Raw genomic sequence first — 15010 nt, 5'->3', positions numbered from 1 at the left:
TGGTCTCCATCTCTGCCCAGTATGTCTTAACACGGGCAAGAGCCATCCTAGCGCCCTCTATGCATGCTGACCTCTTCATTGCATTTATACGCGGCACCGCGTCAAGGAATTGCTGCACTAAACTGAAATAACTCTTCGGGTCCGATCTCCCCGGCCATAGGTGACCTATGACGTACTTCATGGCGAGTCCAGACAACCTATTCAGTTCGGCCCATGGAGCCAAATGATCATCCACTGCCAGTGGACACTCTGGATTATGAAACTACGACCAGAAAAGCTTTTCCACTTCGCGATCTTTCTGATCTCGAAAGTGTTCAGTCGCATCAGCAGCACTCGCTGCCAAGTCCAGATAGGCATCCTCCACACTCCACATCCGGTCCAACGGAGCAAACTTTGGATCACAAAATTTCCTCCGCAGCATAAAGGGCTTTCCAGCCGCAATCTGTTCGGCCTGACGCAGCTCCTCCTTCGCAGCTCTCATCGCAGAGCGCGCATCCTTGGCATTAGCAACGGCCTTCTCTAAGTCGATCTGTTTCGCTTGGTCTTCTTTTTCAAGAAGTCTGCAACGGTCTGTAGCGCCTTTTAACTTTTCGGCCATCTCGGCCATCTCTTCCTTGCTTCGGCAGTGAGCAGCCTGTTCGGCTCTCAGCTCTTCAAGGGCTTTCCTGGTAGCCGCATCACTTTCGCTGGCTTGTTCTTTAGCTCGGGAAAGTTCTGCCCTAAGACTCTCCACGGCGGCCGCACCATCTGCGTCAAGCACACACATCGTAAGACACAGACATAAAACTGTTCTTACCTGATGCCGCCCGAGGAATTACATACCTTGAGCCTCATCAAGCCGCTTATTGAAAAGCATGATGTCGGCATCTGCCATGTCCAGTTGCCGCTTTAGTTTGGCAAAATCGTCAGTTCGGCTCGATTCCGGACACCCTACCGCCTACATTCAAAAGCGACATCTTAGACCTGGGATTATGATCCTCCTCGTGCCGTCATTGTTGGGGAACGTAGCATAAATTCAAAATTTTCCTACGTGTCACCAAGATCTATCTATGGAGTCATTTAGCAACGAGGGAGGAGTGGATCTACATACCCTTGTAGATCGCGCGCGGAAGCGTTCAAGAGAACGGGGTTGATGGAGTCGTACTCGTCGTGCTCCAAATCACCGATGATCCTAGCGCCGAACGGACGGCACCTCCACGTTCAACACACGTACGGAGCAGCGACGTCTCCTCCTTCTTGATCCAGCAAGGGGGGAGGAGAGGTTGATGGAGATCCAGCAGCACGACGGCGTGGTGGTGGAAGTAGCGGGATTCCAACAGGGCTTCGCCAAGCGCTGCGGGAGGAGGGAGATGTGTCATGGGAGGGAGAGGGAGGCGCCAGGGCTTAGGTATGGTTGCCCTCCCTTCCCCCCACTATATATAGGGCCAAGGGAGAGGGGGGGGCGCAGCCTTGGCCCTTCCTCCAAGGAAGGGTGCGGCCAGGGAGGAGTCCATCCTCCCCAAGGCACCTCGGAGGTGCCTTCCCCCTTTAGGACTCTTCCTTTCCTTATCTCTTGGCGCATGGGCCTCTTGGGGCTGGTGCCCTTGGCCCATACAGGCCAAGGCGCACACCCCTACAGCCCATGTGGCCCCCGGGGTAGGTGGCCCCACCCGGTGGACCCTCGGGACCCTTCCGGTGGTCCCGGTACAATACCGGTGACCCCGAAACTTGTCCCGATGGCCTAAATAGCACTTCCTATATATAATTCTTTACCTCCGGACCATTCCGGAACTCCTCGTGACGTCCGAGATGTCATCCGGGACTCCGAACAACTTTCAGGTTACCTTATACTAATATCTCTATAACCCTAGCGTCACCGAACCTTAAGTGTGTAGACCCTACGGGTTCGGGAGACAGGCATACATGACCGAGATGACTCTCCGGTCAATAACCAACAGCGGGATCTGGATACCCATGTTGGCTCCCACATGTTCCACGATGATCTCATCGGGTGAACCACGATGTCGAGGATTCGATCAATCCCGTATTCAATTCCCTTTGTCTAGCGGTACGATACTTGCCCGAGATTCGATCGTCGGTATCCCGATATCTTGTTCAATCTCGTTACCGGCAAGTCTCTTTGCTCGTTTCGTAACACATCATCCCGTGATCAACTCCTTGATCACATTGTGCACATTATGATGATGTCCTACCGAGTGGGCCCAGAGATACCTCTCCGTTTACACGGAGTGACAAATCCCAGTCTCGATTCGCGCCAACCCAACAGACACTTTCGGAGATACCTGTAGTGTACCTTTATAGCCACCCAGTTACGTTGTGAAGTTTGGCACACCCAAAGCACTCCTACGGTATCCGGGAGTTGCACAATCTCATGGTCTATGGAAATGATACTTGACATTAGAAAAGCTTTAGCATACGAACTACATGATCTTTGTGCTAGGCTTAGGATTGGGTCTTGTCCATCACATCATTCTTCTAATGATGTGATCCCGTTATCAATGACATTCAATGTCCATGGTCAGGAAACCGTAACCATCTATTGATCAACGAGCTAGTCAACTAGAGGCTTACTAGGGACATGGTGTTGCCTATGTATCCACACATGTATCTGAGTTTCCTATCAATACAATTCTAGCATGGACAATAAACGATTATCATGAACAAGGAAATATAATAATAACCAATTTATTATTGCTTCTAGGACATATTTCCAATAGTCATTTCTTGACGACGCGCAGAGTCTCAGGGGCTACTATCTACACAGGGCGCATCTTATTCATGCGCAACTGACAAAAGTATACATTATCTAATGTACCTCGAAACCCGTCAGTAAACTTTTGACGGCCTCATACAATCCGCTCTCTGCGGATGAAATCCTTTCAATCGCCGTGCCCATCAATGCGCGGTGCTCCTCTGAGATAGAAGCTCACCCCAGCAGAATCTTTAGCTCCTCCGGCCGAGCACCAGATGGTGCCGGGCTCGTCCCATGACCTCTTTCGAAGGCCGGACGCGGAGAACCTCGGGGGGGCGCATAGCTACCTTCCGCCCCTGCCAGATTCGGAGAAACCCTCCGCGACGACACCTCAGGGTCGCCCGCCTCGCTAGGCGGCACGGCAGGGGGAGGCATCCCGCTCTCCATCATCTCCGGAAGGAGATCCCCTGAAGACGAGCTCTGCTGAGAAGGGCTGAGGTCCGAGCTACAAGGTAAAGGTTTGGTTAATCTTCTGAGATATAAATCAAGGATTTCCCTCATCCCTCAAAAGGAAAATCTTTCTCCACTTACGGCTCGCTGGAGGGCTGATCCCCTTGAGGGCGTAGTCTGGCCGAGGAACTCCCCGGCGTCGGACCCTCTGACGAGGATTTTCTCCCCCGCTTCGAGGCCATGGTTTCCGGGTCGTCAGAGGCGGCTCTCTTCTTCCCCTTAGGAGAGGAATTGTCGGTTCCTCCCTTTGGAGCAGCCTCCTTCGAGGAGGCCATAGCTTCCTTGTCCTCCCCCTCCAAAGGCATTATCTCCAGCATCCTGACCAGCACGGGATCCGGCCTGGTTTCAGGAAGGGGAGCCGGGCACCTGATCAGCTTTGCCTTCGCTACCCACTCCTGTTTAAAAGGACGGCTCTTTTAGGGGCAAGTTTATGACAATTATACGGATAGAAGGTCCGGGCACAAGGTTGCTTACTTGAGTATCCGGGCGATTGCAGCTTAGGCCTGCGTCCTTGGTTAAATCCGGACACATCTCTTGTGATCCGAAGAACAGTCTATACATCTCCGCGGGCGTTGCGCCCATAAAGTTCTAGAGAGCTCGCGGTCCCTCTGGATTAAACTCCCACAGGCGAAGGGGGCGACGTTTGCTGGGCAATATTCGGCGAATTAGCATGACCTGCATCACCTTGACCAAGCTAAGGTCTCCTTCCAAGAGATCCTTAATTCGGCCCTGTAACAAGGGCACGTCTTTGGGAAAACCCCAATCTAACCCTCTATTAACCCATGACGCTAGCCGTGGTGGGGGACCCGAGCAAAAGGCAGGAAGCGCCACCCACTTGGCGCTCCGGGGAGCGGTGATATAAAACCACTCTCGTTGCCACAAGCCCAGCTCCTCTTGAAAAGAGCCCTCGGGCCATGGAGCATCGGCATTTTTGCTTATAACAGCGCCTCCGCACTCTGCGTGCCGTCCCTTGATCATCTTCGGATCCACTTTGAAAGTCTTGAGCCATAATCCGAAGTGAGGGGTAACACGGAGGAACGCTTCGCATACAACGATAAACGAGGAGATATGGAGGATGGACTCCAGAGCTAAGTCGTGGAATTCCAGCCCATAATAAAATAGCAGTCCCCTCACAAAGGGATCCATCGGGAAGCCTAACCCCCGAAGGAAGTGAGACACGAACACTACGCTCTCACCGGGCTAGGGACTGGGGATAGCCTGCCTTTGAGCAGGCAACCTGTGCGGAATTTCGGCGGTCAAGAACTTAGCCTCTCTCAACTTTAGCACGTCCTCCTCCGTGACGGAGGAGGGCATCCATCGGCCTTGAAGGTCGGAACCGGACATTGTCAAAGGTCTGAGGCGCCCGGAATCTGGAGCCTAGGGTGTTGGAACTCGAGGTGACGGGCGAACTTGTTTTAGGATTGGAGAAAAGGAGTAAGGCCCTGGTCTCTTTATAAGAGGTTGAATACCAGGAGCCCTCCCCGTAACCGTTTGGGACTCGCCTTTAATCGAGAAAACATGCTAACGGGCACGATTGGGTTACCCACGTCCGTATTGATGAGAATCCCGTAAAAGGGGGGCACACGATCTCTGCTTTGACAAGACGTGCCAAGGAAACCGCCTCGCAAAACATGCTGAGGTGGAAAAGTGAAAACGATTCGAGTGAAGGACTTGGCTGTAGTGTGATGACGCACTGCGGAATACGTCAGCAGATTTGATTTGGGTTAATATTATTCTCTCTATGGCAATATGTGGAAGCTTATTTTGCGGAGCCGGACACTACTCTTGGTGTTTACAATCTTCTATGAAGGACTTGGAGGAGGAACCCGCCTTGCAATGCCGAAGACAATTTGCGCGCCGGACTCGTCGTCATCGAAGCCTGGTTCAGGGGCTACTGAGGGAGTCCTGGATTAGGGGGTGTTCGGGTAGCCGGACTATACCTTCAGCCGGACTCCTGGACTATGAAGATACAAGATTGAAGACTTCGTCCCGTGTCCGGATGGGACTTTCCTTGGCGTGGAAGGCAAGCTTGGCGATGCGGATATTCAAGATCTCCTACCATTGTAACCGACTCTATGTAACCCTAACCCTATCCGGTGTCTATATAAACCGGAGGGTTGTAGTCCGTAGGCAATCAACTCCATATACAACAATCATACCATAGGCTAGCTTCTAGGGTTTAGCCTCCTTGATCTCGTGGTAGATCTACTCTTGTACTACCCATATCATCAATACTAATCAAGCAGGAGTAGGGTATTACCTCCATCGAGAGGGCCCAAACCTGGGTAAAAAACATCGTGTCCCTTGTCTCCTGTTACCATCCGGCCTTGACGCACAGTTCGGGACCCCCTACCCGAGATCCGCCGGTTTTGACACCGACACTGGGAGACTGGGAGAGAGTAACACGTGATGGTCCATGGCACTTTCGGGGAGATGCCGTTATTCTGAAACCATATGATGGATTGGCCAAACCGTCGATAGTTCAACTTGACACGATTGAGATATGGGTGCAGATTCATGATGTGCCGCCACTTTATGCTCATCTGGTTCCATCTTTAGCTCAAAAGGTGGAGAAGTTCTATATGCAGAATCCCTATCGCTTGATTTTGTGGGGAATTTCCATCGGGTTTGGGTTCAGATTGATGTCAACAAACCCTTGAAGAATGTTGTCTCTATGATAAGGGACGAAAAGCGCCAGATATATCGTGTGAGATACGAGAAGCTTCCCGATTGGTGTGCGGTCTGTGGAAAGCTGGGTCACCTCTTCAAAGAACATGGCAGTGGGATTCATCCTCCAGAAGCCTTAGTTTTCAAAGATCTTAAAGCTTCCTGGGCCATGCGTATAGGACAGGGTCCGGGAGGGGGCCGTGGTCGGAGAGGAGGCCGAAGAGGAGGCCGGGGAGCTAAGGGAAGCGGTCCTTTCTCTGACCAAGGTGGGGGTAGCAAGGAGCAGGCAGATTATACATCCGAAGCTGATGTGGACATGACAGAGGCTGATTATGCAAGGAAGAGGGTACAAGTGCAACAAGGGACACAATCGAGCCTGAGTGCAGGAGGCCAGGGGGCGACCCTAGCGCTGCCACCTCCCACTGATCCCATTAGTCCTAGCAGCAAGCAGGTCTTGAAGAGGGCCAAAACACATGAAGCAGCAGAAGAGCAAAGGGAGGGCGATCTTGGCAAGGTTGTCTCAGTGTTGGCGGGCTCCTTCGAGGAGCGCTGCCGAGCCCAATGAACATTTTCTGTTGGAACTGTCATGGTGCGGGTAAAGCTGCGACAGTCCGTGAACTTCACGATTTCGCGAGGCAATTTACCCCTACCCTATTGTGCATTGTTGAAACTCAAATTGAAAGTTCTAGGGTAGAAGCGTTAGCTGGAACTTTGGGCTTTGACAACTCTTATGATGTTAGTAGTCAAGGTAGGAGTGGTGGAATAGGTTTGTTTTGGAATAACTCAATAAAGGTGGAAGTTCTTGGTTACTCTGTGTATCATTTAGATGTGTCTGTTGAGGAACAGGACGCAGAAAAGTGGAGAATGATGTGCGCTTATGGAGAAGCACAAACACATATGAGGCATCACACATGGACAACTTTGAAAAACATCAGTAGTTTGAGCGATCTTCGCTGGCTCTGTTTGGGGGATTTCAATGAAGTTTTACGTCCTGATGAACATCAAGGAGTTGGCCAGCGTAGCAATGCCTAGATCCAAGCCTTCAGAGAAGTCCTTGATGTTTGCATGTTGCTTGACCTTGGCTATAAAGGCAATTTTTTGACCTTCGAGAAGAAAGTAACAAGAGGGAGCTATACAAGATGCAGACTTGACAGAGCTCTTGTAAACGCATCATGGCTGGCCAGGTTTCCGCTGGCTGCGGTCACGCACTTAACCGGGGTTACATCAGATCATGCACCTCTACTCTTAGAGCCGGAAGTACAAAACAACGAGCGGTTTCAGAAACCGTTCAGGTACGAGCTCATGTGGGAGGCGCACGAGACTTTCCTTGATACAGTAGCTTCGGGATGGGGGGCTGGCCCTCCGTGCACGTCTGTGGCAGCGCTACGCCACAGGTTGCGGGACCTAGCGACTAACTTGCAGCGGTGGAGCCGGGATACGTTCGGGAGTGTCAGGAAAGAAATTAAAAAACTCAAACAGATGTTAGAGGAGCTAAAAAATGACCCAGCAAGAACGGTTCCTTCCCATGTCGAGCTAAAAATCAATGAGAAGCTGATTGAGATGTTTCACAGGGAGGAGATTATGTGGCGACAGAGAGCCAGGGTAGAGTGGCTTTCGGCAGGAGACAAAAACACAAAATTATTTCATCTCTGAGCCAGTCTTCGGCGCAAGAAAAATATGATAAAGGCTCTACAGAATTCCCTGGGAGTGGAGATATCTGATCCAGCAGAGCTAAAGGTATTAGCTAATGATTTTTACCAGTCTTTATATCTCTCCGAAGGTGTCCAAAACATGGATGCGGTGCTAGACCATGTGCCCAGGAAGGTGACAACTGAGATGAACTCAAATTTGTGTGCCCCGTATACCAAGGAAGAGATCAACACTGCTTTATTTCAGATGTTTCCGACAAAGGCTCCAGGCCCAGATGGCTTTCCTGCTCACTTTTACCAAAGGCATTGGGAGGTTTGTGGTGATGAAGTAACATATATAGTGCTCAGAATAGTAAGGGGCGAGGAGAGCCCAGAATCTGTTAATGATACAGTATTGGTATTGATTCCTAAGGTAACAACCCCTATGGTACTTGCTCAATTCCGACCTATAATTCTATGCAATGTTCTATATAAGATAGCCTCGAAAGTGATAGCCAACAGGTTGAAGAGGATTTTTCCTGACATAATCTCTGAGGAACAGTCAGCCTTTGTCCCTGGAAGGCTTATTACTGATAACATCATATCTGCTTATGAGTGCTTACATTTTATGAAAAGGTCAAGAGCAAAGTCAAACAGTTATTGTGCTCTGAAGCTGGACATGGTGAAGGCATATGACAGACTGGAGTGGGCATATCTCAGAGGTATCATGACTAAACTGGGTTTTGATCTACATTGGATAGATGTGGTCATGGGCATGGTCTCTTCAGTCTCTTTTTCGGTTTGTTTTGATGGCGAGAAGCTTGACTCTTTTATAACCACTCGTGGTATCCGACAGGGAGATCCAATCTCCCCCTACTTGTTCTTGATTGCAGCAGAGGGCCTTTCGTGCCTCCTTAAATCAAGTTCTCAGTCGTCTCTTACAGGTATCCAGGTGGCTCCCTCGGCTCCCACCATCAACCACCTCTTGTTTGCAGATGATAGCCTGTTGTTATTTAAGGCAAGTGGGGAGAGCTCAACTATGGTATCAAACCTGCTTGATACTTATTGTTCTGCTTCTGGACAACGGATCAACAATGAAAAATCCTCTATTTTCTTCAGCTAGGGTTACCCAGTACAGACAAGAGAAGTTGTCAAGAATAATTTGCAAGTACAGAATGAGTCCTTGAGTGAACGTTACCTAGGAATGCCTACAGATGTTGGCCACTCTAAAAACGGTACGTTCAAATATCATCGGGGTCGAGTGTGGGAGAAGATTAAGGGGTGGATGGAGAAGTTACTTTCTGCTGCTGGTAAGGAAGTTTTGATCAAATCTGTTGCACAAGCTATACCTGTTTACTCCATGTCGTGCTTCAGATTACCACGAGGCCTTTGTGACAGCATCATGTCTATTATTCGACAATTCTAGTGGGGTTCCAAGCATGGAAAGAGAAAGCCCAGCTGGGTGGCGTGGGACATAATGACTATGCCGAAGCACATGGGAGGGCTAGGTTTCCGTGACATGGAGATTTTCAACCTCGCCTTACTGGCAAGGCAGGCATGGCGTACCCTAACAGACAACAACTCACTAAGCGCCAAAATCCTCAAGGCAGTTTACTTCCCACACTGCTCTCTCCTTCAAGCAGAACTAGGATCGCACCCATCCCAGATATGGCGGGCGATTTTGGATGGTCGGGATATCCTGGCGCAAGGGGTCATCAGGAGAATTGGTGATGGGGAGACGACCGATATTTGGCGGCACAACTGGATCCCACGTGATGGGCTTAAGCGTCCCATATGTTCTCTAGTTCAGAACCCTCCGGCGAGAGTGGCGCAGCTTATAGATCCAACATCGGCAACGTGGAATGAAAACCTGGTACGCTCGGTGTTCACCCACTTTGATGCGGAAGAGATTCTACGGATCCCGCTTTGCACTCGCCGGGTGGGCGATTTCTGGGCCTGGCATGAAGAGCCTCGAGGTAATTTCAGCGTTCGTTCTGCTTACCGAATGATTCTAAAAATGAAACACAGCAGGGAAGCTTGGTTAGCTGAGGAGGACGGTACATCTTTTGAGCATCAAGACACCAAGAAGTGGTCTATGATCTGGCACATGCAAGTCCCCTCCAAACTGAAGGTGTTCGTGTGGCGGCTAGCCCGTCATTCCATGCCCACGGGATCGGTCCTCAAACGTCGACATATGGCAACAGAGGACACTTGTTCGCTATGTGGGGCGACTGATACATGGAAACATGCCCTCATTGCATGTCCGATGGCAGCAAGCGTTTGGGCTTTGGCACCAGATGAGTTGGTCCAGCATATGATTGAGCCCGAGGAGGATGGTCCGAAGGAGTGGCTGTTTGCACTACATGAAATATTGACGAATGATCTCTTTGATCGCCTGGTGGTGACGCTCTGGCCACTTTGGTATGCGAGGCGTAAAGCAATTCACGAGAATATATTTCAGGCACCATACTCTGTCAACAGCTTCATATCAAAATATTTGGATGAACTACGAGTGACCCAGCAAAGGCATCCTTCCTCGACCCCTTCTAAAAGCGCCCGACCAGCGCGGTGGCTTGCACCACCATCAGGTTACGCGAAGTTTAACGCCGATGCAGCGGTAACCAGAAACGGTGGGACAGTGGGGGTGATCTGTAGAGACGACAGGGGTATGTTTATGGGAGCCTCGACTCTCTTTCAGATACATTGTGGATCCCCCGACTTTGGAAGCACTTGCTATTAGAGAGGCACTAGCATTGGCAGATGATCTCTATCTGAGGCGCATCCAAGTGGCGCCGGACTGCAAAACGGTGGTGCAGGACATACACAAGGAGAATTTGGCAAGCTACGGAGCAGTCATTCATGAGATAGTTGAACATTCTTTAGCTTTTGATTTCTGTAATTTCAGTCATGAGTTTAGGAGCTCGAATTTTGAAGCTCACAACTTAGCGAAGCATGCTTTATCTCTCGGTGGTGGCCGTCATGTTTGGTTAGGTCATCCCGGTAATTTACCATCCGTCCCTGTAAACATTGTGACGACTTAATAAAAGCTTCGTGATGTTGCCTAAAAAAACGAACTCCCGAAGATGTAGGATCATCCGCCTCGTTCCCCGAACTACTGACAGATTTCCATATAAAAAAAAAACCACTGACAGATTTCTGTCCCGTTTCCAGCGTACCTTGATCCTTCGCCACCCGCCATTCTTCCTCCTCGCAAAGATGAGAAGCTAGGCTTTGCGCCCCTCGCCGGACGGTCGTTTCTCCCTCCCTCCACCGCAGGAGGTACCGCCTGGGGGTACGCGCTTTCTTCTGCTCTTGTTTCGATGGTCATTCCCCCCTGGTTAGATCCACCTAATAAACAAAACAAAATAAACGAAGACCTTCGTGTATGCATTTTGGATTTCAGCCTGGTGAATCCGCCTGACCTGCAAAGCTGGAGAGGCGGGTTTTGATCTCCGTCGGCGACAGGGATGCAGAGTGAACCGGGGTGCGAGAACACATAATAGGAATCTCCACATTAATCTCGATCCATACAAATAGGTAGATGGAGTTGAATTGGTATCCATCTAATGTGTTGTTTTATTGCATCCTCTTATTGCTTACATTCTTTTGACAGATATGGCGACCGAAGAATACGACAGTAGCTATGATGTTGATATTGATGAGTTAGCTATTTCCATGAGGACAGATTTAAATCGATGCATGTCACTAGTTGAGGATCGCGGAAAAGGAAACAGGTGTTGCCCGATATGCAAAATAGTGCACCGCATTCGCCAAACTGACAGTAGTGCATATGAGCCAAGTATTCTTTCAATTGGCCCTTATCATCATTCAGAGTTACCACTTCAAGCTATGGAAGCAGAGAAGTGGATATGTCTAGACTATATTCTTAAACTAAACTGTGAAGTTAGTTTGCGCGGGTGCCTGAGCTTGATTTATGGACTGGAAAAAGAAGCAAGAGGCTATTACACCGAGGAGATAAACATGGATAGTGGAGAGTTCCTGCAGATGCTTCTACTAGATAGCTGTTTTATTCTTGTGTATCTTGGCAGTATATACGCACAAGGTGCTACCGTTGATGATGCGCAAATGACGGAAAACATGATATACGAGGGAAAGAGGGAAGCAAAGGACTTGAGCCACATGGATTCCGCCCCCTGCCAAAGTTTGAGTGGGCACTCAGCAGTGGACATTGAACTAAATCAAATGGACACACATACTGATAGTCGGAACCAGGGGGATTATAGTGGCACTGTAGAATGGTATAATAGTTCTGCTGTATATGACCTACTTTTGTTGGAGAACCAGATTCCCTTCTTCATTGTCAAGACAATTTATCGGTTCTTCTCACGTCATGTGGCAACTACTTGGTTACTCACGAATAACATTTCTGAATTCATGGAAGGCACTCTTTACCATTTCCCGAAAGTAATAACTGAGGCTAATAGGCCAGAAGATTTTTACCATCTGCTACACCTGTGTCATAAGTACCTGAAACCTAGTCACAAGTTTGAATATGACTATCATCAGTATGCTGCAAATCCTCATTGCTTCCAATTTGTACTTGATGTTAGCCGCAAGATCTTCACTTGTGGAGAGGAGCAAAACATGTTCCATGAGCTAAATTTGTTAAATTCAATGCAGCAGGCCAATCGATGGCGTAGGGCTGTGGAATATCATGAAGCGGGAATGCAGTTCAAGAAAAGGGAGTTTGATGAAGACAATCCTCATTCCCTATTGGACATTAGATTCAGAAAAGGTCTCATGGAATTACCATGTTTGCTGATCGATGATAAGTCTTCTTTGCTATTCAGAAATCTTTTAGCTTTTGAGCAAACATGTCGTCAAGTTGGAGATGACATCACTGCATATTTTGTGCTCATGTCCCAGCTTGCTAGTACGTCAGCTGATGTGGCTCTTCTTGCTCAGAAAGGGATTATAGTGCACCAGATGGAAAGCGATGAGGATGTATCAACTCTCTTCACCAAGCTTTCTGAGTATGTGGCGTTTGACTTCAATGGTGAACACTACCTGAAATCTCTGTGCTGTGTCATGGAAGCACACTACCAAAGTCGTATTAATAGGTGGATGGCATGGCTATGGCACAATCATTTCAGCAACCCATGGTTAGGTTTTGCTGCCATAGCTTCGGTTTTCGTAGTCCTCTGTAGTGTCATGCAAACTGTTCTTGCTTTCTTAGCATACATGGGATGAAGGCATGAATCAACAGATTTGGATTTGAGAGTTAGCATATATGAGTCTGATAATTTTTCGATTTGCTGTCACAAAGGGTGTTCTACATTGTTTGCGGAAAGACAAAGGTTCTACAATGAGATTCGGTGGTGCATCTACTGCAAATCCTCAATCTCATGATTTGAACAGCATTTGTTCCATGACATATATATTGATAGATAAGTAATAAAGGGTCACAAGACTGTCAAGACCCCCGTTGATGGAGGTGTCCATGTTGAATCGTTAGAATGGAGGGCCAGGACAAATATGGCAACGTCCTCGATCTGGCAACATGGCAAGATAGTTGGTGCCATGGCAAGTTGAGTTTACCTTGGCGGCTTTCATCTTGGCACCAATCAGTTAGTCAAAATTTACTAGGATCAGCGTCAGGAAGAAGGAATTTCAGCAGTCGACCTGGGTATCTTAGGGAATGCCAGACCCCTATGAAATGGTTGATATGGCGTAATCTGCGCCATATTAGAATATAGTGATACCGTAATAGCTCGGGATAGGAGCTCATGAACCACAGAAGCAAAGACCATGCTTTACAGAGGTGAGCACTGCGGCAAAAATAAAGTGCCCAAGTTCTCGCATGTATTTTAAATATGCTATTGCTGCTTTTTGCAACCTGCAGGGAGAATTTATTCATATATTTTCTCTTCGATGTTTGTCACGAGAAGTGTTCGGGCCTCAACTAGTTCCCCAATGTTTGATGTGTTTGAGAGCTGTTTGTTTGGTATGCAGGCATGCATGTACACTTAGGTAGTGAAAAAACTGCATAATCTATCCATTTTTTTCCGGAGACATAATCGATAGGTCTTTATTAGTAGTAACATACTGTTTGATAGATGTTGCTTTACAAAGCCAGTAGCAAAACGCGGGTACATTATTTATCCTTATTTTATACCAGATGACGATCCACATGTTCACATCTTGACAGGGACCCGCTGGAGATGCAAGTTACCCGGCAGCACTTGCCCTCCTAACAACACTTCTCGTCCTTGGTGACCCCGCTCGCACGAACGGCCTTGGAAGCACAAGGTGGGACGTAGGGAGGATGGAATATTGGCTGCGTGATGGCGTATATCTTGGATTCGGAGCGACCGCCGTTCTCCTCTAATTAAAAAGAAAAAGCAAACTCTTGGATCAAATGAAGGTACATAAGGGGGTAGGAGATGCTGTGCTGAATCGAACCGTCCGTACCTGGGGTATTCATGATACCGTGGTCGCGCAGAACGTTGTCCTTGGGGAGGACTGGAGGAACATCTCTCCCTGCAGCAGCAGCAGCGGAAGAGATCACCAGCAACAGCACGGCTGAGACGAGAGCTACTTTGTTGATCGCCATCGTTGGGGTTATCTGCACCGGGGAGTTGCTCTGCGGCCAAATTTATACCCGATGGATCGCTGTGGTCATTACGCGGGGAGTATGAGGACGGCACATGCCTATGATCTAAGCGAGCATTAACACGCGCCGTGTAGCATAGCATGTGGCGAGGGAGAATCAAAATCTCCAGCTAGGACAACTGAACCTTAATTTCCTACACTCGCCGTGTAGCATAGCATGTGGTGAGGGAGAATCAAAATCTCCAGCAAATTACCTCATTTCATTGCTGTGGAATGTATTGCACACAAACTTTTCAAGATTGCACTAAGTCCATGTGCAATGAAAGGTGCTTATATAAATAAACCAGGCAAAGTATCAAGTGAAAACGGCTATTCAGTGAAAATTAAAAACTATCGTCGTACGCCATCTGATCCAGGACGTACGGTGCACAGCAAAGGTGGGAACCTAATTAGCCATTTAATCACAGTTTTACAGACAGACTGCAGCGCCGCTCCTCTGGCGACGGCGACCCGGAGGCCGCAGCCCTGACGCGGCAGCGTCTACACGCGCTGGCGGCGACGGCGGTAGCCCCACGCAACGGCGACCTGATGGCTACCGTGATGGCCCCGCGCCATGGCGACCTCGGCGGCCCAGTCGACCTGGTGCTGGCCCATGCGAGGGATATCCGGCGACCGCGGTGCTGCCTCCCTGCGACGGCTTCCCGGTGGCTTGCCCTTTCAAGCTGATGTTTCTGTAACTGAATGATAATGGTGTTTTGCTGCAACTGAATGACTGGGTTATACAATGCAGACAAGTCCTTGTTGTTTTGCTGCATCTGAATGAAAGTGGGTGTACAGAAACTACTTGAATGGATGTGGTTATACAAGAAATCTTTGGCCTTTTGCTATTGTTGTACATACTGAAATTGCAGATTTACTGAATGAATGTGAATTGGTTCTA

At 48.9% G+C, this 15010-nt stretch overlaps 2 protein-coding genes across 3 annotated transcripts; one reads left to right on the top strand and one right to left on the bottom strand.

The window, feature by feature from the left end:
• The first annotated feature begins 10618 nt into the window (after positions 1 to 10618).
• On the top strand, positions 10619 to 13628 carry LOC125506365 (UPF0481 protein At3g47200-like). Of its 2 annotated transcripts, XM_087514472.1 has the most exons (3): positions 10619 to 10789; positions 10901 to 11034; positions 11111 to 13628. In XM_087514472.1, exon 3 carries the CDS (start codon positions 11113 to 11115, stop codon positions 12706 to 12708), a length of 1596 nt encoding a protein of 531 aa, XP_087370598.1. In that variant the 5' UTR covers positions 10619 to 10789; positions 10901 to 11034; positions 11111 to 11112; the 3' UTR covers positions 12709 to 13628. The 2 variants fall into 2 exon arrangements, with proteins under 2 accessions (XP_087370598.1, XP_048527150.2); XM_048671193.2 differs by lacking the exon at positions 10619 to 10789 and having other exon boundaries at positions 10802 to 11034.
• On the bottom strand, positions 13517 to 14101 carry LOC125506366 (uncharacterized). Its single transcript, XM_048671194.2, has 2 exons — positions 13930 to 14101; positions 13517 to 13842 (listed from the first exon to the last, which is right to left on the bottom strand). Exons 1-2 carry the CDS (start codon positions 14069 to 14071, stop codon positions 13709 to 13711), a joined length of 276 nt encoding a protein of 91 aa, XP_048527151.2. The 5' UTR covers positions 14072 to 14101; the 3' UTR covers positions 13517 to 13708.
• Positions 14102 to 15010: the final 909 nt, after the last annotated feature.

The sequence above is a fragment of the Triticum urartu genome, chromosome 1A, assembly GCF_056163025.1.
Source record: "Triticum urartu cultivar PI428250 chromosome 1A, HENAU_Tu73, whole genome shotgun sequence".
Lineage (NCBI taxonomy): Eukaryota > Viridiplantae > Streptophyta > Magnoliopsida > Poales > Poaceae > Triticum > Triticum urartu.
The sequence above is the reverse complement of the archived record's forward strand: the minus strand, read 5'-3'. Positions and strand labels throughout refer to the sequence as shown.